The sequence below is a fragment of the Perna viridis genome, chromosome 10, assembly GCF_037379345.1.
Source record: "Perna viridis isolate PV_CMFRI_1.1 ecotype Kerala chromosome 10, ASM3737934v1, whole genome shotgun sequence".
NCBI lineage: Eukaryota > Metazoa > Mollusca > Bivalvia > Mytilida > Mytilidae > Perna > Perna viridis.
Genome location: NC_142454.1, coordinates 21,081,829 through 21,106,507, shown reverse-complemented (window position 1 = coordinate 21,106,507; position 24,679 = coordinate 21,081,829). Strand labels below are relative to the sequence as shown.

At 32.5% G+C, this 24,679-nt stretch overlaps 3 protein-coding genes across 3 annotated transcripts in view; 2 read left to right on the top strand and 1 right to left on the bottom strand.

Annotated features, from left to right (window-relative positions):
* Positions 1-5,429, top strand: part of LOC148604920 (small ribosomal subunit protein eS1) — a 6,112-nt gene extending 683 nt beyond the window's left edge. Inside the window, exons 2-6 of the mRNA XM_088549105.1 lie at positions 459-562; positions 1,621-1,934; positions 2,996-3,078; positions 3,562-3,671; positions 5,277-5,429. Of these exons, the coding sequence (XP_088405231.1) occupies positions 459-562; positions 1,621-1,934; positions 2,996-3,078; positions 3,562-3,671; positions 5,277-5,395 (730 nt within the window). The 3' untranslated portion in view covers positions 5,396-5,429. The remainder of the gene's footprint in view (positions 1-458; positions 563-1,620; positions 1,935-2,995; positions 3,079-3,561; positions 3,672-5,276) is intronic.
* LOC148604919 (PDZ domain-containing protein 11-like) overlaps positions 1-14,925 on the bottom strand; it is a 26,564-nt gene extending 11,639 nt beyond the window's left edge. Inside the window, exon 1 of the mRNA XM_088549109.1 lies at positions 14,791-14,925. The gene's annotated coding sequence lies outside the window, so the exon portion shown is untranslated. The remainder of the gene's footprint in view (positions 1-14,790) is intronic.
* LOC148604918 (uncharacterized) lies at positions 12,112-24,679 on the top strand. Its single transcript, XM_088549104.1, has 12 exons — positions 12,112-12,306; positions 12,876-13,085; positions 13,287-13,451; positions 14,670-14,735; positions 16,330-16,539; positions 17,107-17,271; positions 18,016-18,081; positions 18,567-18,776; positions 19,310-19,474; positions 20,207-20,299; positions 21,852-21,936; positions 24,354-24,679. The coding sequence occupies exons 1-12, from the start codon at positions 12,255-12,257 to the stop codon at positions 24,583-24,585; spliced, it is 1,719 nt and encodes a 572-aa protein (XP_088405230.1). The 5' UTR covers positions 12,112-12,254; the 3' UTR covers positions 24,586-24,679.

Below are 24,679 nucleotides of genomic sequence, written 5' to 3'. Positions count from 1 at the left end.
CTTCTTGTTTAAATGTCATTAACCATGTCTATTGAGTTCTATTAAATAAGGAAATGTGTTTATTTGTTGGTGCCTGCAAAGAATAATCCAAATATATAAAAATTTGTTACTTGACCAATCAAACAGTTCAGGATGCAGCATTGAGAGTAAGGTTCTGTTGCTACATGTATATTGTAACTTTTTCTAAAATGTATGAGGAGTTCCAATCAAATAACCACCGCATCTTTGAAAGGTTTTCTTTAGATGGTGTTTTTTTAGTGTATTTTAATGACTGATTGATTGTCTGGGTTTAACGTCCGAGCAGCAATATATAGCCTTGTAGTGTTTTGCTGTATGTGGTCAAGTTAGTGAATTTTTATACAAATTATATATATCGAAGAGTAAACTGCCTGGATTTCTTGTTCAGAAGAGCTTAGGATGCACAAAAATGTATTTTCATGTTACCTTGATTATTTCAGAATTGATCCCTTCACAAAGAAAGATTGGTATGATGTGAAAGCCCCTTGTATGTTTGTTGTAAGACAAATTGGAAAAACTCTAGTAACAAGAACACAAGGAACAAGTAAGTTATGTTTATGTCTATCAAATCAGTCTTTGCAGTGTAAATTTCAACAACAAGCCCCTACCCTTAATCTTAAAAGAATTTTATATACAAGTACATGTAGGATACATTGCAATACATTGGCTTGGAAACAGAATTTCTGCAAGCCTGCTGCTACATTTTTGTATTTTTACCAGCAATGGTTTGGATTGGTCCCAATTTCTAAGACCACTGTCTGGGCTTTCTCCAACTGTCAGTTATGCAGTAAACCTAATATTTAAAAACGATAGAAATGATCTTAAATTTGGGAGTGCCTTCAATTTTGTTTTCAAATAAAAATCTAATATATTACTGTAAACTGTTCCATAATCACTTAACAAAGAATGAATTTTATGAATAAACACAGGTGTCACCATCAAATTCTTCTAATTTGATCAAAACAATTAACATTTGAACTCCATATTTCTACAATTGCTTAGTCTGAGAGTGAAACTACTTCCACCTTGACATTGGTGATGGATGCTTGATTTTCTGAAATGTTGCATAAAACATCTGAGTGTGCTTGCCTCGTTGAAATTTGTATGTGTTTGTCATTGAACAGTGAAATGCTTTTGTTTTTATTAGATTAGTTGCTTTTTGAATCGCTCTTACAATTAATGCTCATTGCAGACATGGTTTTCTTCCTATTGAAGTAGGAATTTCTACGTTTTTTCAAAAGTTCCAGATTTTTGTATGAGCAGACACTGACAGAAAAATGTGCTATTCTAGATCTTTTGTATTTCTACATTGTATTTCCTACTTTTTTAACATATGGGAAAATTCTGTTTAATAAATGGCACATTTCGTAAACGAGGGGCCCAGTTTCATATAGAGAGATAATTTTTGCATGATCTTGTAAACTCCTGATAATGGGTTAATTTCTCATAACAAACTTAATATACTGCTGGTGATGTGGGGATTGCTTTTTAAATTATTTAAGGGTATAAATTTACTAATAAAGTTCGTAAATCACTAATCACTTATTAGTTTTATCTATCAAAAATTCAGTTAGTGCATTGATTGATTTATTTCTTTTGCAGAAATTGCCTCTGATGGTTTGAAAGGGAGAGTCTTTGAAATCTCTCTAGCTGATCTTCAGAATGATGAAGTATCCTTCAGAAAGTTCAAACTTATGGCTGAGGAAGTTCAGGGTCGTAATGTTTTGACCAACTTCCATGGCATGGACTTGACAAGAGACAAGCTTTGCTCCATGGTCAAGAAGTGGCAGACTTTGATAGAGGCTAATGTTGATGTAAGAACCACAGATGGTTATCTCCTGAGAATGTTCTGTATTGGATTCACCAAGAAGAAGAACATGCAAGTGAAGAAAACATGTTATGCCCAACACACTCAGGTATAATAATTTTATAGGGTTCAGAAAATGGTACATGTAGGTCCTTGAGCTAGAAAAGAGTTTTAAGAAACTTCTCTTATCAGTGTTAAAGAATAGTATGAAATGCTTGTGAATTTGAAATTGTAGAAAGATTTAGATTTAAAAAAAAAATTTGTTTGAAAAGATAAATGATCAGGACTATGCATGCTGAGATCATTGATACTGTCAGCTAAGACCCCAAAATAACTACATTGACTACATTTATGGGACAACCATTAGTATTACTTAACCAGTGTTGGAAACCATTTTTTTGTCCAGCTTGCCATTCTGGTTAGTGGAATGTTGATCTTGCTAGCCAAATAGAAATTCAACTAGCCAATTTTTGTCATCAAGAACTTATCCATTTTCAAATATTCCCTCCCACTGAAGTTTTTCGTGTACTTTACAGTAAGAAAACAAGTATTCCATTTCTGAACTCATATTTTAAAAATAAAATTATATTTCAACAGATGCATCATTATGAAACAAGAAAATGTTTATCATTTGCATCTTGTTCATTTTTATTATAACAATAAACAACTAATTTGCAAGGTAACATATCTTAAATTACCATGATAATTTCGTTTGAATACTAATACGAGATTGGGACCGCCGCTTAGGTTTTGGCACATCCTGTCTACCGGAAATTAAAATGGCAGATCGTAAACAATGCTTTACATGTCAATAAAATTGTGCATATCATGCCAAAATTCACTTGACATATTCAGGCTAAACTTCTTGAAATGTAGGGAACATATTTATAATGTATGATGTTAAGGGATGTTTAACTAAATAACCTGTTGGATGATTAACTTTCCTTGGAACTCACCAATCAAATGACAGTGGCCAAATTGATGTCTGTAAGCTAAAGAGAACTGGCCAATTTACACATCTACTCGTATTTAGCGAGCTGGCGAGCGGTGGTTTCCTTCACTGTTAACAAAGGATTTATTCTATATTTATGCTTTAAACATATGTTTTTATTAGATACTGCTAGTTATTACGGAAAGACAGACATGCTTACTTATTATTATTATTTCCAGGTGAAAGCTATCAGAAAGAAGATGGTTGATATCATCACAAAAGAGGTTTCATCAAATGACATGAAAGAAATTGTCAATAAGCTGTATGTATTTAAAAAGACTCTTGTAATTCTGAAGTTTTTTTGTCTAGGAATTCAAAAATAATATTTGAACACTGTGGAAAACTAGGTGTTGAACAAGAATGAAAAATAATTCACCAAGCATTCTCTTTAACCATTTGACAAGTTAGATCTTTTACCTTAGATCTATAGAGGACAGAACACAGTATTAATGAGACCTTTTTTTCATGCCACAGGATATTCATCAAGACCTTTACAATATTTGTCTGACCAAGGTAAACTTTTCCTGACATATTTTTGAATGAAATTGGTGTTAATTTTTTATCAATCTTTTAAAACACTTACAGATCTGGGAGGCTTTTGACCCATAGGTTTGTTGGTTTGTCTGCTGTAATAAGAATCAAAATAAATTCTAGGTTGCTGTGAATATCATGGTAATAATTGAGATGCCCAATCTTCTTACTTTATTTAGATTCAGTTGTTGAATAATGTCTTTGTTATTTTCAGGATCCCAGACAGCATAGGCAAAGATATTGAAAAGGCGTGTCAAGGAATCTACCCACTTCACGATGTATATATTAGAAAAGTCAAAGTCCTGAAGAAACCCAAATTTGATTGTAAGTTTTATTTCTGAGTAATAGTTCTACAATTGACTATTTTATGTTTTCAGAATGCAAAGGTTGTTCGGAATTTTCAACAGCAACATCATTCATAGCCTCAGTGTGTTTGGACAGTCAAAATTAATGCTAATGAACTGCTTATTTACCAATTTTGAAAATTCATTTGCACATTTGCCACCAGATATGTTCATTACTTGCCAGTTTTGTATCTTGCATTTTTAACTGAGATTTATCTTTCTTAAAACATTTGGTTAACACCTGAAATAATAAGCTGCTGATTTCTTTATCAGTACAATCATTTATACTTGAAAGTGTTAATATATCTAGACGGCTTTATAACAATGTAAGTGGGTTGTTGTAAGAGATATACATGTAATTGTGGTAATTAATTTTTTTAGTTTTCAAAATAGTTCTAAATAATCTGATGGCAGTTGTGAATTATTCTCTTGATACCTTCCAATCCAATTACGATACAGCTGAAACTAGTTTCTGAATTACTGCTGACTTTTTAACATAAGATTTCCCATGAAAACACTTTAAGTAAGGCGAAAAAACATGTCTGTTTTCCCCTGATTTTTTTTCCTTGAAATTCTGGAAAAAAGTTGTTTCCAGTCCAATCTAGATCCCAATTTTACTAGGCCCGAACAATTAAAGTTGCTGCTCCTATTTGAGGAGCAAGCACAAGTATACTGTAGTTAACACGAAGAAAAGTCAACTCGGTAATTCATGTAGTGTGTCATTCACAATGGAGTATCTCTATCAAGTGAAGTTGATCATGCCATAATCATAATAGAATAAAAATGACAAAACAAGAAAATCAAAACTACCGACGTGGATTTTTTGGCCTTGGCAACAGGAAACGGATATATGTATCTTTTAGCCTAAATTGTATGTCAGCACAAGAAAAAACTGAGGATTTAAGTTTTGTTTATTGTTAATTAAGAAATTATTTTGTGCATTAGTTATAACAATATTGTCATTTTGGTCCAAAATTGCAATTTTGTTTTTTTGTGAATTTTTTAATCACATAAGTGATATGAAAAATTCCATAATACAAATTTAAACTGTTGTTATATTAGGGTAAGTATTATAGTTAATTTCAGCAGATAGAGTTGATTTTCTTTTAATTATGAACTGATGAAGTTTCTAAGGTAGTAAACTGAACAACCCACAGACAGATCAAACTTTATTTAAGGTATAACTGTTGTTTTGGTCTATAAGGAAACAACCTCTGTCATTTTGAGCACATAGAATAACAAGCAGCTCTGGGGGCATTAAAGTTATTTCACATAGACCCAAAAAAATGTAACAGTCATTCCTTGTAATTTAATTTTGGTATCAAAATTTGGTCTATGAGAAGATTGACTATTTTTTTTTTCCCAATCAGAAAGCATGTTACTTCTGAAATTAAATTATATTAAACTACCTTTTACATGTAGAAAGGTTACATCTCCTTGTTCAATACCTAACACAAGTCATCAGATAATGGTCTTGAATCGGAGGAAGAGCAACAACTCTACTTTCTACATGTATATTATTTGCTGAAAGTGAGTCACAATGTTTGCATCAAATCATTATATTTTGACCATCTTAATTTTTCAGTGGGAAGACTGATGGAATTGCATGGTGAAGGTGGTGCATCTAAGACTGTTGTTACAGAATCTGGGGAAACAGTAGAACGACCTGAAGGATACGAACCACCAGTGCTTGAATCTGTTTAAGATGGTGGACAATAAATAAAAAAAATCTGTATAATGTGTTTTGGAATTAAGCCCCTTGTCTAGAGTTGAAAGTTGTTCAAGTTGGGAGCAGAATAGTACCATTTTCACTGAATTGAAATGTGATTTCTTCATGGATACTGTGATAACATGATAAAAAATAGTTTCTGAAATTAATCATATCAAGAAAAGTTAGACTTGCTTTTCCACGAGTGATAACAAGTATGTAGTAGTAGAAATAAAACTACTACATATAAGACAGCCTCATGGAAAAAACAAATTTTATAAAGGGAATAGTATATGGGTCGAACATGTGCTGAACCAACAAGCTTTAGGTCTGATTATACATGTATGTGTTGTTTTGCTATATTCAACTATTTACGATTGTTAGTACAATATATTTCACTGAATCTATATAGAAACCCAGAAGAATTACTGACTCCCAGTATAGAAAAATCCATTTATCTGGAAATGAATGCACCTATAATATTGATGATTTTTTTAAAATTATTTTTAAGTCATTGATTTTGGGTTAAGACTTCATGAGCTTGGGTAGCATTGATTTTCCAGGTATTTTTTTTTAATAGAATGGGACTGGTTAAAGATATAGTATTATGCTTGTTGACTGACACAACCATTTATTTCTAAGGTGATTTCTTTGAATTGAGATAAACTATAGGTAAACAATTTGAAGGGTGATTTTCTTCAAATCTGGTTTAAACATTCATAGTGCTTTATTTAATTTAATATTTGCATGGCTGTATCCAGACATTTGGGTGAGGGAGGTGCTAGGATATTTGCCTTTTTTTCAATTTTACACGCACAAAAAATTAAGGGTGCCAACCACCTGCACCCCTTCCCTCTGGATTCGCTTTGGTTTGATAGTTTCCGGTTCCTTGTATGGTAATTTACATTTCCTGGGTTGACTTCCACCAAAATCTGTAAAGCTTCTTTTTTTATTTTTTTTTTTTTTTTTTAAAGATTAAAAGTAATGGTTATGACCATGATAAAGTGGTAATATAATGGTGTGGCACTGTCATCATTGTGTGTTTATAGACTTTTGATTTTCTATAATAACTTCAGTATTAGTTGGTTGATCTTACTATAAATATTAACAGCGAAGTTAGTAGTCACAGGAGGAAATTTGATGTTGAAATATGAGATTATGGCCTGAAACCTTCTTGAACTAATGACCAATACTAAATTTCATTAAATTTTACTATATAACTTAAGTAAAAAAACTTCGTGCATTTTTATGTTAATTGTTATTCACGACTATATACCACTAAGATCAAACTAGATGTTACAGGTTTACATTTGAACCATCTGCGATTTATCAGGAGGTTGTGAATTGATTCATGTTTAGAATTGAGGCCAGAAACAAGCATTTACTAGGAGTATAGTTGATAGCTGGAGTGATGGGAGTGGATATCTTTGAAATTGTACCACGAAGTGCCTTGCTTCCAGATGACAGTTGGGGTCGATTTTGAGGTAATGACCAAAACCTTTTGGAATTGAAGGCCTAAAGAGCTTTTAAGCTGCATTATGTGCGGTAACTTGAATATTGTAAGTAATTTTTCAGAATCAACACAACAGGATTCCCTACCAATATGAGAACTTGCTATTGTTTTTCTTAGAGTATAGCCTCAACTGTTGAAGAATTGGAGGGTAGAAACCGAGCATTTTCTTCAAGTTTAAAAATTTCATATTAAACTACATGTAGTATCACGAGATTCTTTTCGGATTATAGCAAATATTGTAAAGAATCTTTCATGGGCCAGACGTGTCATGAATTTATCGCTGATGGAATTTCGATGAAATTGCTCCAAATATCGACCATAAACTGACTATTCCGAGATGTCTAGCGCGAAGTACATGGCCAACATTTATAAACCAGAAAACGACGATCTACAGAAAGATACACTCAACACAAACCAATATAAAAACTGACGATATGGAAAGCAAGATTTTGTCACACGAGAGCTAAAGCATTTTGCGAAATGAACAACACATCTGATGCCCAGAAAGTATTAGTACGTACTGCTCCGCCAGCGGCACCCGACAAATGCGTTTGAGGTTCACTGTATCATACACTAAGTCTACTCAGTATAATTTAGTGAAACATGGTGGTAATATTGATTTTGGGTAGTAGAGCATTCGTACATAGATTCATTAACCGTGAAAATAAAAAACTGTAAACGGCATACTTTAAGATAAACGAGAAATGATTCGGTTTCCCTCCTCTGTATAAGCTGACTCGTAAAAAAATGTGCATAATTTCGCACGAACATTTTTTACAATACCATTCCTGCTTACGTACTTCTTATATGCCTGGTATTTAAGAAAAGATTTCTTTTGGCAGCCATTTTTTTCATCTTTAATTTGTTTTGTTAAAGTTGCAGTTTTGCCTGAACTGTCGAAACTTAGATAAAATTTCTGCTCACGATCCTTTATTGGCGCCGATTCATGACCAAGAAGCAACACTAACCATATATTATCGATCTGTTCACGATCACTTCTCTCGTTTGACAGGGGTGATATAAATTTATATTATATTGTTTTGCTGCAACTATGTGACATCCTGACATACTAGTTCATTTTTACGAAAATTGTATGTGTTTTGTTCTGGAAAAAGAAACGAAAGAAAAAAAATAATTATGGCAATATAGGAGGTAATAAAAAACAAGAGACTTGAAAGCAAATCCAACATCAGCCTACGATTTTTGCATTCCTTGACAGGATGATAATTGTTGATTATTTATCAAGGTCCTTTTAACCATAAATCTCTTCGTTAACATTTTTGATGACTAGTTTTTAAATAGAATTTTAAAAAAATGTGGGTAAAATTTGTGAACAATCAAGATTTTAAGTTTTTTTTCATTTTTTTATGGGGGGGGGGCGTACGTCCGGGATCCGGTACGCCCGTCCTTGGATCCGCGCTTGGAAGTTGCATAATGGATCTTGATTAAAAAAAATTCTTACGCTGTCGTGTAATTCTGGGTCAACATTTTGGTTCCATCGCTGCCTTTCACGTTTACCTTATTTGAAAAGCCTTTACTTGAAAAATCAAAATAATTGTATCAATATATTCATATCTATTTTCAATTAATCCAAACCTGAAAATTGGGGTGTGTTTTGCTTTTAACAGAACTTTACCTTTAGGGTAAGGTTCATAACTTGCTTATTTTCATTAAACGGAACCATTTTCCACAGAGTCGGGGATACATGTAGTATTTTATCAAATATGTATTGCTAGAGGATCTTATGAACAGAAGTTAAAGTTTTCTGGCAAAGTTGTGCGCCATTCTTAATAAACAATACAAAAACAAACAAACAAACAAATAAAAACAACAACAACATCGGTTAATATCACATTTAAGAGGTAATTTAACTGCAATAGATGGAAATGATGGAGTTGATGTTTTGTCGACTTTCAAGGAAACTCGAAGTTTTTTTCGAAGGACTTTTTCATGCTTTCAAGTTCCAAGATAGTTTTAAGTTCTAAGTTGCAATTTATGTTACATGTACATAAATCTATTATTTAAAAGCAAATTGAATTAATAAATACCGAATCTTTTTGTTATCATATCGTTACATACAATGAAATATATATTATATGTAAAGGTCAGTAGCGCAGGAGTAATTTATTCTATAGTCATCACGATCAAAGCTATAAAACTTCATTGTGTAGTAATTCAGTGCACATGCGCATATTTGGTGTTAAAAGCGTTAACATTACATTTTTTCTGAAAAGTTATAAAACAGAAAACAAACATCCACACATAATCACATGACTGTATTCTTCGGATTAAGAAGCCGCCTTTATTTTTACATTTTGTATGGACTGGTACTTAATAGGGACAAAACCAAGGCAGAATAATAATAAAAAATTGTTACAAAAATGTTTCATCTGTGTAAAGTTGCAATTCTGCTGGAATCTTTAGAAAAGGGAAAAAATGAGCTGAAAAGCAAAACAATATTAGGTATGACAGTCTCACATTGAAACAGTGAAAAACAGCACGAGACCTGATAGTACAAAGATACACAGTTTAACGGAATCAATACAGGAACATATTCAGGGGCGGATCCAGGATTTTAAATAAGGGGGCGCACAGTTAAAGTTTCACCGAGTAGAGCAAGGCGAAACAAAATTTTGAGGTTAAATTTTTGAAATATACTTCTGGAGTGTGTGCAGTGTGTATATCTTTTGTAGTAAAATTAGCCAGAAATTAATGTTTCAACCAAAAATCTATTTGTTGGTAAGTCTACCCCTGTCAACCCATGCATTACAAATTTTAGAGGGGGGGTGGGCGCCCGCCACGCCCCCGCCTGAATCCACCCTGAACATATTTACATATACATGATTACAATCTAATAACATAGGAATGTAAATATCAATTGAAAACTGACGTGATAATTCTTAAGAATTTAGATTATCCTGTAAGAACATATTTATCTTTATTCAGACTTTTCAAACTGAAGACATTTTTTGCTCTACATATGCCAAAAGGTAAATAATTCTGATGTTAAACACCACATAAAATACAGTTAAATATATAATGAAACTAGTCACCTAGTTCAATCACAGATTCTTTCTGATCATGCTGATCTATTTATACTAAACAATCTACTACGTACATTCAATAAACAATCTACATGTATGGCTACCACATCTAAATTTATATTATTGTATTCTTAAATCAAAAGATAATATTGTATGGTAATCTTCAAAACCGAACTCTATAATTCAAAAATATTTAGTTGAATATCTAAATCTTCCAATCATTTATAAGAAAATTGTTGTAATTATGTTAAAACAATTTTGGATAATTACAATTCAAATCTGCATACTGTAAATTCCGTACATTGGTTTAACCACATTCAAATAGAATATCTTGAACTCAAATCAACCATTTAGTATTATCACAAGAATCAAGCTTAAACAATATTTCATATAGTGTACGAGACTTTTTTTCCTTTTGAAGTCGCGAATATTGTTAGCTACTTTTTGCACTCGTAATTTCAGTACTAAGTATTCGCATATTATTACAGAGAATATTTGACGATTAGCGACTTCGAAAACTTCAGTCTTTGATTAACAATAACAATGTGTTTCCGAGAACCTGTCAGTTTGGGATTAATACTAAAATACAGAGATATTTTAACGAATTCACTAAATACAATGCAATTACATGAATGTGTATTTTTGTAACTTTCATAATTATATATCTTCAGAATTCTAAATGCGAATATTCAACAACATCTTTATTTTCGTAACCCAAAAACTTCAGCAATATAAACATAGCATCAAAAAGTTGTAACAATATATCTATAGGTTAGTTCAATATTCTAGCTTTACGTTATTCATAGACATCGCAATTTATCCTTGCCTGTTGTACAAGTCTATACTTATTAGCATAAAATATACTTTTTCTAGAGAATATTATACTCTTCAATTATACAGAAATCACATGTCACACTGTGTATTACACCAGGATTGTCTCTCTTTGTACCTCACAGTAACTATTTTGGTTACATTATCTAAAAATATTTTCTCATAATTCGTACGTGTAAACAATGGAATGAGATTAAAATGAAGAGAGCTCAGGGGCCGACCTTTAATAAATGATAAGGTACTTGGAACAGGAATGGTTCCGACCGCCTTTTTCTAGGCAACAATTGTTTCATTTAGATTTTGTAATTAGAAATACAATTAGAAATTGTAATTGTAGTTTATTTATTAAAATTATCAAAAGAGATTACATGAATTTAACAAACTATTTCCCAAAAAGTGGGTCTATCCCCGGATTCCTTGGATTCACTGCTGTTCAGACTGATTAAAGTTTTATAACCCGACAAAAGGTGTAAACGTGGATATAAAAAAATCTTCCTATCCGTCCGTCCGTCCGTCAGTTCGTCAATCAACATGTAATATAGGGGTACCCAATAAATCAAACAATCTTATGAATCTTTTAACCAAGCATTTCATGTTCAACTTAGATTTATGCTTTAGTTGGACTAGACAATTTCAAAACATTTTTGTATATTAGCAAATTCTTATCAAAAGTAAATGGTAGAAACCTCTTGGAAAATGGAATACGTGTAAATACATGGTAATTTTCGTAAAAACAAAAGAACTAATCTACAGTGTAATCTCCAACAGCAATTTTTTTAAGCCGTAAGTATGTACAAATAAAATACTAGTTGATATCTGTTGAGATATTAAACAAAGGATATGCAGATATTGTCAATAAAACATAGTCTAAACTTGATTCTTTTCCCAAATTTTTTACAAAATCTTTTCTACAAGTGTAATTAAAGTAAATCTGATACAAGTAATATGTATGTATGCATTAACAAAATAAAACCAAGTATTGTAACAAAATGCTACTGGAAAACATGTGTCATTTTGATATCTACTAATACTCTTAAATTATTAATTTTCGGTGTCGGGTCCAACAGCCGGACCCCCTGTTGTAAAAACATATTAATTTTGAAGTCTTATTTTGTTTTGTTGGGTTGAGGGGGTAAAGGGTTCACTTTTTTTATGGGGACCCCCACCCCCCTCTTGGCCATCCACTGACTTTGGGCAAATTTTCCACATAGTTTTCATATATAAGTTTTTAATACCGGTAGTAACGTTACACTATCCTATATTTACATGAACAAATTTCATTGGAGATTCCTTTTAATCATCAATACATTATAGGTATTGACTGAATATACTATATGTACAATAGCTATTCAAAATATTCACTAACCGTAACTCATCAAACCTGCTACAATTCAGGAAGTTAAAATAAACAATCATCATATAATGGTATAATGTAGATATTTTATATATGGATATATAATAGCAGAAATGGAGGAAGTGTGTGTGATATTTTATGTCATACTGGCTTTTGGTACCGCAAGTAAGTATATAAGACCAGTTCCGCTGTCATAAGCTGAGTAAAATAGCCGTTTGATTTGACTTCTGATGATTTTCTTTGGATTCCCACATAAAATAGTACCAACTGAAAAGTCTTACAATCTAAGCATTTGAGCGAGGCAGCATCATAATAAATTAAAACGGGTGGGGGGGGGGGTTGCTTTTGGAATTTCTCAACAAAAGTAATAAAAAAATAACTCAAAGTTTTGCAGTCGAAAACTATTGAATTGTCTAGAATCACATATAATTGCTAAAAATAAAGAAAATAGTATATTTAATGATATTAACTGAACATCACATAGTAAAAAACCATCATGTGTTGGACAAAGAATACGAAATAGAAACTGTTGTCAGTTAACACTAAACACAAAGTTAAGTACACTGGAATATACATTGTCGAATGGATTAGTCTCTGTACATTTATGCTATTGTTTCTGTCAATGTTCGATTTCGACTCTCGGATCTTTTGGATTTTTGTACATGTAGTCGTGTTATTTCTATATTTTCACCCTTGTCAGAATCGAAATAATGCATTAATACTGTTTATTGTAGATAACCCATGCTCTCCAGGAAATTACATAGAGTTAGATCACTGGCAAAGATCTACAGGAAACAGTTACTATGGTCAGAATACAATGCTTTGTGACAACTTCCTTCCTCCGGGATGGTATAGGCCTACCAGTCCTGTAGGTAATAGAATGCCAACGGAGTGTGTCCGTGGAGGATTTAGATGTGGAACTACTGGGTCAATATGGTTAAATGGTTAGAATTGATAGTACATTTTGTATCTACCCGAAAAGCATAACAGAAACTTGCAAAACACTTCTCAGTAGAACAAAATGACATTCCAATCACCATGTGCAAGAAACACCTTTGTATTTTTGTATATAGTTATTTCAAGAATATAACTTCATTTTTTATTTGAATTGGAAACAAGAAACCACTTTGTTGCTTTTTTTTCAGGGACTTATCCTGCCGTCGGACTGACATCAAACGTGACAGCTTGTGCTGCAGACTACACCGGCGGATGTTGTTACGCCTCTTACAATATTCAAGTCAAAAACTGTGGAACATACTACGTCTATAACCTGACCCGTACTAATGGGTGCTACCAGGCTTATTGTTTTGGTAAGAGAATATTCATCCTAGTGCCCTACCAAATATAGACACATTTATTTGCTAGAGAATAATATTCTGGAACATATAACTATACATATTTCATTGTATCTAGTTTGATTTCATGCGTTTAAGTGGTATTTTTTCCCTACTAAGTAATTTAAAGATACACGTTCAAAATACCTATCTATTTCACATATTAACTTAAATAATACCTAAAAGATATCAAGTTCTAATCCTTTAGTGTGGTTATTCTTTAGACGTTTTTTCCAGTTATGAACATTTATTTAAAAAATTAGATCTGAGTTATTGATACGAATAAAGTCCGATTTCCAATTGAATATTCTTCTGTTATTTTACCTAACATTGTATCACTAATTTACCATTAGAACTTGTTCATAAAATATGAAAGTTTGTTTTTGTAGGGTTGAGATAACTTTGATCTTATTTCCCCTTCCTACAGCTGTTTACAGCGCATACAATGATGATGCTCTGGAGATTGAGCTGGTCTTCCCTTGATTCGGAGAACTTCCTTACTTAACTAGGCAGTTGAGAAGGACATTTAAATGTTTAATCGTATAGTCACGCATGTGGATCTATGTCTGATAGACAGTTTTTATTTCCTTATAATATCAAATTTTATCTCCTTTATAGTCCAGTTAACTACCTGTTCATCGGACGATTGTTTTTTTAATCAAGGGAAAACCTACTCTTTTCTAAACATTATCATTGTATGCGCTTTATATATAAAGTTTAAGAGAATAATAGAACAATGTTCAATTTGAATTAAATCATAATGATATTGTTGTGATAGAGATAGATATCACTTATTATTATATAAATAGCAGTGATTTACTAATTGTTCCCTGTGTAATTTTTTTTCGATAATTCACACTGTGAAATAAATTCGGTAATTTCACTCTCGCGCTTTTTCCCGCCAAAACGTCACAACACAAATATCAATCCGCCGTTCACAAAATTTTAAATTTATGTTGAAAATAACAATGAATAATGGAGGAAATCTATATGATTAATAGGATAATCAATTGGTTATCGTGAATAACCAAAATATGATCACTCATGCAAAGAACGCATTAAGATTTAAATCATGCGCGGAACAAGTTCCGCACACGCGTTAAATCTAGGCGTTGTACGACACTTGTGATCATATTTTGGTTATTCACTATCCTTGTATTCACTACCAAGACCCAACGTTTATTTTTCATACAGGGAACGAGTCTAAATGTCCAGTTGGAGAAACCTCTGATAATGGTGGATTTACACCAGGATGTGAATGTAAGTTACATATTTAAGAAAAAAATGTTTATTAAATTAATAAGGTTTGACTTACCTCAGTACCAACGAATACCGGTATATGTAAACTTAATAAATGCCAAAAAGGAAGAAAATATTAAACTTGTAGATATTTATTTTTTTTAATATGATTGAAGTACAAAGTCCATTCATGAAGGCATATATCCTATTGGTTCATACCACACAGATTAAGTATTTGCTATCTTATTGATACATACCACACAGATTAAGTATTTGCTATCTTATTGGTACATACCACACAGATTAAGTATTTGCTATCTTATTGGTACATACCACACAGATTAAGTATTTGCTTGCCGGCACTTATGATAGATTACATACGGGCTTGCATTGACTTATGGTTTACATATATTAATAATGCAAATTATGATATCACATAAACTATACACTTGATATCATATCACACTCGATTAACATATAAAACTTATATCGACTTGTAATTTATTTTATTTGTAACAAGCTTCCTGATTAGTTGGTTCTCCCTTTTTTAGCAAACCTGCATTATAAATTAGCATTAACTTCGATTGGTCTGCACTCCACGATTCAATAATCCCGAACATTATAAGGTTTTGAATTCGAATCAATTATAAACATTTAGGCTTTCATTCATTAGACATGGAATTAAGAATGCTTCTATTTTTGATCAGGCTACTTCGTACAACCTGTTAAAAAATGAAGCATTTCTTAAATATACAATTATTTGAGTGGTTCATAAATTTTGACTATGTTCCAGATGGAACAGTGAAGTAAAAAGTATTGCCTTGCTACTTCTATATCACAAACCTTGTATATTTCTGTAGGTTCGGGGAAGAGATTATCGATCAGTTTATCAAATTGTAAAATACACTAACTTTAACAAATGTTTTGATTTACATTAGAAATAATATATATTCCAGACCTTCCTCGCGTCCATTCGGACGATATGCGTATTCTTTTCTTTCAAATAAGAAAAAAAGTGAAACTGTTTAAAAGAAAAGTATTTAGATAAAAAAAACAGGTTCTAATATGCAGCTCAATTACTATCATTTGTCATTATTTCATGCAATTTGGTAAAAAATTCTTAGTCTACATTTTTTGGTAAAATTATCGTATTTCTATGATTTATAGACAATATTTCTATACTAAGGAAGTTATTAACATGGTATTGCAGTTGAAAAAAAACAATTTACACCTGACTTAACGCTGTAATGCTGTTTCAAAAGATCTCCGCCATTACAACCCATGCAAAAATTTCATTCGAAAAGTTAACATAACATATATGAAAACTTTGAAACATATATGTATTCAAGATTCCAACTTATTTGCCGATTTTTGGAAAGCTAGAATGACGCAATTTAAGGACCTAAGGTAAGGGACACAACCTTTACAAATCATTGGAAAGTTTGTATTCAGCATTTTACATCAATCAATGAGTACTAAATGTGCATATGTACAGTGAAGAATAATGCGACTTAAGTGAGTTTGTCATGAGATAATTTTTATAAAAAACAAATATTTTACTTGTTACAAATGTACATACCAGTATTATATTAACATTTTATAAATTTCTTTTTAGTCGATCCTTGCCAAGGGTCAAACTATAAAGTCCTTAACCAAGAGGTGAAACGATCAGCTAGGTATAGAACTCAAACTAGTGACATTGCCATTGAGGACAGCCGATTGCCAACTGGCTGGTATAGGATCAATAGTGCGGCGGGAAATGACATTGCAACAGACAGCGTACCAATTCTTCATTGTGGGACAGTTTACCCACTTTGGATGAATGGTATAATAAATTCAAATAGCAATCTGCAATAAAAGTTTTAATATTGAAGGAAATTTTGCTTACGGGCATAGTTAATTAACCTTTTTAACAAAAAAAAAAAAAAACAAAAAAAAAAAAAACTATTTGTTAAAACAAGCCTCTCCAACCATTAAATTACCACTAAAAACAGTGTAATCTTCATATAATTACTTTGTGATGAATGCGTTTAGTAAGAATATAAAACTTTCTTAAGACTTTCTTTATTACAGTGCTTTAACACAACTAATTGGAATATTTGACTCACAAATATAATTATTATTATAATGTTTACAATGTATGGTAAGAGAGAGGTAATCGATTTTTATTGTAACATCTTACTCCAGAACTTCAAACTGTTAGAATTTCAATTTCAATACTTTATATTTGAAAGGCATGTTTTTAAAAAAAAATATTTTAGTGAAATACCTTTAGCAATTATTTACTTGAATTTGCATGGAACAGTTACCAAACATAGATAGACTGACACCATGGTAAAACGTGAATTTAATGATAAGTTTTATATTGATGTATTTAACTATCATTCCATAGGATCATTGCCATCCACCTCTGAAAAAACTGTCAGTAGGAAGGTCTGCAAAAGTGGAGTAAATGGGATCTGTGAAGAACAGTATGACATTCGGATCAGAAACTGTGGCAGTTATCGAACCTATCATTTACAACAACTCAATGTAGAGAAGGCGGCTTACTGTTTCGGTATGTATGTATTTTAAGAACATTTAATTTGCAAAAACTTGAACAACACGAAAACGCCAGTCTGAAAACGAATCTACGATATGATACACTTTTATGAATCTTTTGTCAGTTGCAGAGAAAACTGTGAACCTAAATTATTGGCAGATGAACTGCCGAACTGGAAGACGAAAATATGCACGACATGGTATATACCCCCCCCCCTCCCCCCGTAAAGCAGGGGAATAATTAGATATATCAAAAGTATTTAGCGAAACTTTATCAGAATCCAATTTTCAAAATTCTTTTTTAATAGTACTTGAAAAATGGATTTGTAGTTTCCTGTTATTTGCTGAAATAGTCAAAGATACAATTTAAACCATATGCAGCTTTGTTTGTTTTAAATGTTCCATTGACGAAGCACTGTTTGATGTTCTATCTATGACATAAGGGCCTTACGTTCATTGTGGGATTATTAATTTCAATTGCAACTCAAGGTCATGTGGGAATCCTTATATATCTTTAAATCGCGTATATATGACATAATTTGCCATCTTAATTCTAAGTTTTTGAGAATTTACTGTTCATTCACATCTCCAAACATTGCATTTGTCCATTAAAATAATTGTTTTATATTAGAAGGACGTACGAAGCATGTTGGTTTACAAGCATATATTAAAAGTATCACTGTTGTGGTAAAAATGTACATACAGTGTGATTTTTACCGTTTCAACACAAATCAATATACATGTAAAGTACATTTTTCAGGGACCGAGATTAAATGTCCTGTCGGCGAGACATCTGATAGTGAAGGGTTTACACCTGGATGTGAATGTAAGTGGAGTAACTTTACCATCAATACATTTGGATAAATATATATTTATTCATCACGAGTTATTTTTTTGTATTTTAAACATCAGAAAATAATTATACATGCGTCAACATGTCTTTATAGGAGTTTTACTTTCTGAAATTCAATGTTAAAGAAACTGTTCCAGTTTTAATAATGTATGTTCATCTAAACAGGTGCATTTATAAACATATGAATATAGAGATAACATTGGAAGTAGACAAAAGCTACGATATCTGAATGTATAACAAAAACCTGCCATATTAGATAGGTCACAATAGACACTAGATACGTATCCTTTAATGGTACTGCACTTTCCTTTGCCGATTACTTTTTTCTCAGTAAAATAAAATTATAAAAGGTTTGATATTATAAATAGGAATATGGTTGGTTATATCCTGCATTGAAAATAGTCGTTCGATCATATACCAGAAACAACAGTTTAAATCAAGCATAAACTGTATTTTAGTCGATCCTTGCCACGAATCAAATTATCAGGTACTTACTCAAGAGATAAAACGGTCAGCGAATTACATGATTCTTCCGAGTGACCCCGTAATTGAAGATAGCCGTCTAGCCACTGGCTGGTATAGAATCAACAGTATAACAGGAAATGACATTGTCAACTACAGTGTACCAATGCACCACTGTGGGACGGTTTTCCCATTATGGATGAACGGTATTTGTGTTTCATTAGAAGCATTTGTTTTCTGCTCTTTGGTTTTTATTATATGACGGATATTTTTACAATTTTTATAATCCATCATTTTTCCCATTATGGATGAATGGTACACTTTTCGTTCTACAATAGCATTCATTTGACATCATTTTACATGACGGGTATACTAAACGTTGAACTTATTGATAATCTCAACAACGTTTTGACGGGGAATTTCACTAGATGGCCTAGTAATGTCAACTTGGAACCACACATATTTCATGATTACTTATTTGTGTCATGGATATTCACACATATACCAATGCATTTGTAAAGTTGGAAACATAAGACATTAAAAAACAACAAAAAGGAAACAAAAACAAAAAATAAACAAATCAAACTCCGTAAAAAAAACAATGATAAAATCTACATTTATCAGATTTCCATTATACAAAGGTGTTGTTCTTCCAACTAAAATTATATTGCAATATCTATTCGTCTTTTACTCTACTAGTATTAACTGCATTTATTCATAACTATATTTAACTATAAAGGCACTTTACCATCCATATCCGATAAAACTGTCAATAGGAAAGCCTGTAAACGTGGAATTGATGGACTCTGTGAAGAACAGTACGACATTCAAATCAGAAACTGCGGCAGTTATCGAACCTATTATTTACAACAACTCAATGTAGACAAGGCGGCTTACTGTTTCGGTAAGATCATATGAAAATGGCTTAACTTACCAAAAAAAATGGTAAATAATAAACTATGAAATTTTTTATTCTGTTCCGGAAATGCCGATAATTCATGGATGTTACATTGGATTTATCAACATCAACATTAACCAAAACAAATGAACATGGACTCCGATTTTTTGTAGAATTACTTGTAAATTCTTCAATGAATGATAAATACTGTACACTCCATATGTTCTTTTGTGCGTGTCTCGGACATATTCCTAAATAAGGCAATCTTAATTTTGTCATTGGTTTATTATAAACTTGACTTAAACTTTTCTGACACATGCAGATAAAGCAACCCGGATACGTCACAAGATTTGTAAGAATGTATAAGGTATTTCAATACTAGGCAGTGGGTGGCACATGATAGCTTTTGTTTTCAATTTTATTTTAAATATTTCATAGCACAAATGCATCTTTTCTCAAAGTTGAATGTTGTGTTTTGCAACTTGCATAGAAAATACTGCAATTCCTCGACAAAGGAGGGATAATTCTTTATTTTGAGCAAAGTTTTGATGCTTTGTTAAAGAACTTTGATATACATTTTTTTTCAGCCTTCCATTGTCGATTTAAACAAACTGTCATACATATGAAACATAAATTATATTGGAAGCTATCAGGGGAACATCTTATGTTGTGCCACACATTTCATAGGACTTTCTTGATTTTTACATGGATAGCTTCCTAATATGTATTTGCTTTTAGGATCTTTACCTGTACCAACAACAGCTCCTCCACCACATCGTTCAACACCTCCTGTAACCGAGAAACCTGAAGGCGGTCATGACAAAAGCAAAGGTAACCATACTTAATTTCTCTAGAAATTAGTACACAATTTATAGCAGGATACGGTCATAGTGGAATATAAAGTTATGATAAGAATAATGAGTGTTATTTTTTTATATTCATATCGTTTGGCCATAAAAATGGTGATTTTTGAGGGCTGTTTCTAGAAAGGCAGAGGACGCTTACCCTACCGCTGCACCTGGTCCATGCTCCAAGATTTTAGTGAAGTCCGAGTTGCTCATTTGTGTTTGCTTCTTTGTATGTATGATTTCAGTTACTTTATGTTCTTTGTTGTGTGTCTGTTTTCCATGTCTGGTCTTTTCCCTGCATTACATTCTTTTGATCACCGCTAGAACCTTGGTTCCCTTGATTACTCTTTTAGATTTGTTAAAGCTGCATTAGCTGTCATTTTCGTAATTTTTTGTATCTTTTTGAAATATGCCTTTTTCTACTACATTGTATTTTTCTGTATAATTTCATTTGATATCCACAAATAAAATGCATTAACTACATGAAATAGGTGTCTATATATTTATTGTCTTGCAAGACAAAAAACCGACCTAGATAAATCGTAAGCATTTGACTTCTGGTGCCCTTAATCCGGGCATGTCCTGTAAGAGTCGCTTCTTTGAAAAACAAATCTGATTGCAAAGCGACAGTGGTTTATCAACGGTAAAGGAATACCGACGGACTCTAGCCGTAAAAGAAAAAAAGTTCGATTAAAACGCAAGGATCCTTTTGAAATTTACGTGTTGTGATATAATGTGGCACAAATACGGCCAGTAATTGTCATTATTTACTTGAAAACTAATCAAGAAATAGATGAAATGAAATGTAAACAAGACATGTGCTTACCTGTGTATTCGTCATTGTTTTTTTACCAAGGTTAAAGTATTTGTAAACCAGGTGAATGTCCTGTCGGCAATCTTTGGAAGTAATGGCGAAAAATAATTAGATCAGAGCTATCGATCTTCATTAATTAAAAAACGTTGTTTTCACAATTTTCTGTAGGTATTATCGACATTTATTGCTTCTATTGCATTACTACAAACTTATTTCATGGAATCAGCAAAATTCAGTAGAATCAGAACTGAACAAATTTGGCAGCTAATGCAGCTTTAAGACTACCAATCATTATCTCTAGAGATAACAATCGGCGGGAAAGTTCTTAGGTTATTGTCTAATTTCATTTTCTGAAATATGATAAAACGTTTACTGCGTTGGATGTGGATTATATTTCTTTTGTTGTCGTGACCGTTCAATGCTTATTTGAAGGTGTATTTACACTTATTGAAGACCTTTCGGTGATCTCTATCAGTATTTACTGTTATTATATGGGTTATATAATGGTGCATTTGTTGCGTTTCACAATATCTGTTCCTTTTCTATCCTTCGATGCTTGTTGAATATTTTGTTTACAATGTTATGTTCTAATTGATATTCAGCCCGATCGTTATAACACTTCAGAACCACAATAAACATTATTGCATTAGCACACAAAATGTTATACTATTTGACCAAATAAAGTATTGATAACAAATTTTAAATATTTTTCTTCATCTAGATCAAGGAAAAAGTTGGACGATTTTTATCATTGTTACTTTGCTGGCAGTACTGTGCACATTATTGTTGTTTGTGCAAATCATCTGGTAAAGAAATATTTAAATTAATATCTTTTTCAATAACGATGCAATACCATAATCAATGAATTGAAAGTCAAACAGCTGTTCTACTTTTTACATCGATTATGTATGAGTTGACCGCCAAATAAAGAGAAATAACGAGAACAAACAAATCAACAACCGATTGTGAGTAAAACAGAGACTAAAGAACATTGAAGTAGCACTATTGATTAAAATCAGACAGGAGCTGATTTATGCATGTCTAAAACCCACAAAATTTACTTGTTATTTCCTATTTAAAATCAGTTACAAACCACATAATCAGTTTTGGTTTTTTTTATTTGGTGTTGACAAATATGTTGTCGTACCAGCAGACAAAGCCCAAAACAACATTGTGTTTGTCTGCAAAACGTTCCACATCCAATGTTTATTATCAGAGGTAGACGTAGAAGATAATAACAGTGATAAGACCTATACTGCTACCACACTCTCCAAAGACGAGATTGTGGAAAACCATAAATCTGCTATCCTCTTTTGGTCTTTCTACCAAGGACAATGACACTGATTTACCGTCTATGTACTGGATTCCTAAACTCCACAAGAATTCATACAAACAACGTTTCGTAGCTGGATCTGCAAAATGTACAACCAAACCTCTTTTAAAACTTTTAACTTCTATACTCACAACTGTCAGAGGGTCTACAGTCCTACCACAATACTTGTTACTCCCGTAGTGGTATTAATTTAATTTGGATTCTGAAAAATTCGAAAGATCTTTCGGACAATCAGTTCAAGACAATTATCTGAATATTATAGCATTAAAACCTATGATTTTTCAACTCTGTATACTTCTATCCCCCATACTCAGTTAAAATCCCGACTTAAAACAGTATACATCGTTGTTTTTCCAAAAAAGATGATACACCTAGATCCAAATATATAGTTCTTGGTAGAGATTCCTTATACTTCGTAAGAAATAATTCCAAATCATCTTCCAAATATGCAGAGGAAGATGTTTACAAAATGCTGGAATTGTTAATAGACAACATATTTGTCCAGTGTGGTGGACGTGTTTTTCAACAAACGGTCGGCATTCCAATAAGGAACAAATTGTGCTCCTTTACTTGCTGACCTTTTCCTTCACTCTTATGAGACTGACTTTATAGCTGATCTGATCCGAAAGAAAGAAAGAATATCGTTTAGCTAGATCCTTAAATCTCAGTTTCCTCTATATAAATGACGTATTATCTTTAAACAATCCTACTTTGGGGATTTGATACATCGCATCTACCCAAAAGAACTTGAGATAAAAAATACTACAGACACTGTGAAGTCCGCCTCATATCTTGACCTACACTTAGAAATCGATGGTAAAAGAAAACTATTGACCAAACTTTACGACATACGTGATGACTTTTCATTCAAAATTGTCAACTTTCCTTTCATCTTTGGCAACATCCCTTTAGCACCTGCGTATGGAGTGTTCATATCACAACTCATACGTTATGCCAGAGCTTGCCGAAACTACGCAGACTTTTTGCATCGCGCTAGAACTTTAATAAATAGGCTTCTGGAACAGTGTTATGTTGCTACAAGATTGAAGTCATCACTACAGAAGTTTTATGGTCGTCATCATGAGCTCGTGGATCGTTATGGTGTATCCATCAGCACCATGAAAACTGATTTATTCAACGGGTCTTGGTTTTCCTTTCCTCGTTTGTCTACCCCGGATTTCACTTTTTATGAGCAACCCCGAGGGTGTTTTTAGAAAATTAGAGGACGCTTACCCTACCAGTGCATCTGGTCTATGCTGCCAGTTTTTAGTGGAGTCGGAGATGCTCATTTTATTTTGTTACTTTGTATTTATGATTTTAGTTACTTTATGTTCTTTGTTGTGTATGTCTGTTTTCCATGTCTGATCTTTGTCCCTGGATTACATCCTTTTGATTACGTCTATAACCCTGGTTCCCTTGATTACTCTTTTAGATAAAAGTTATCGTTATTGATTTGATTTGATTTGGTGGATTTTAATTTGAGACGAATGTTTAATTTCTCAAAGTGCAGATTTGAATACAGAAAAGGGCTTAAGACTAATGTTACCTAAATATATAGCATCAGGAGATCGAAAAATCATGGTTTGTTTGGTGGGTTTTTCTACATCATGAATCAGCTATACCTTAGGCAGTGTCTGAATTTTATATGAATTGGTTCTAAATAATTCATTCTTCAAACTCAACTTAATCAACTTTGATGTTGAATACAAACAGTTGGTCTTTGAAAATACAGTGTCTGACTAAACACTTTGAAATGTACTATAGTAAATACCAGTAACTCGATTAGGTCGGAATTTATTGTCATTTTTAGGCATTCATATTAGTTTTTACGTCCTTCATAGAAACAATACACAAATGTAGGATGCCATTATCACTTTATCTTTAATAAAGGTGTTACAGAAACAGAAATATTAAGAATCAAACAGTGAGCTGTATGGATTCACCACCCCCGTATCAGCTATCAAATCCGGCTTATGATAAAGCTGTTTACTTCAAGAACGACATCAAGCGTCTCCCGTGTGTTGATGTCAAGCAGATGAGACCGCGGCTGAAAGAACATGAAATACGAATTACTGCAGTACACGGGATCTTCCAGTCAGCTCCGCCGGCTTACACTGAATAGGACGGTTAAACAAAATAGCACCGTGTATGAAGTGTGGTTTACTTTAGAAAACTACTTGATTTCGAGATTAAATAAATGTCTCTTGTCATGCAAT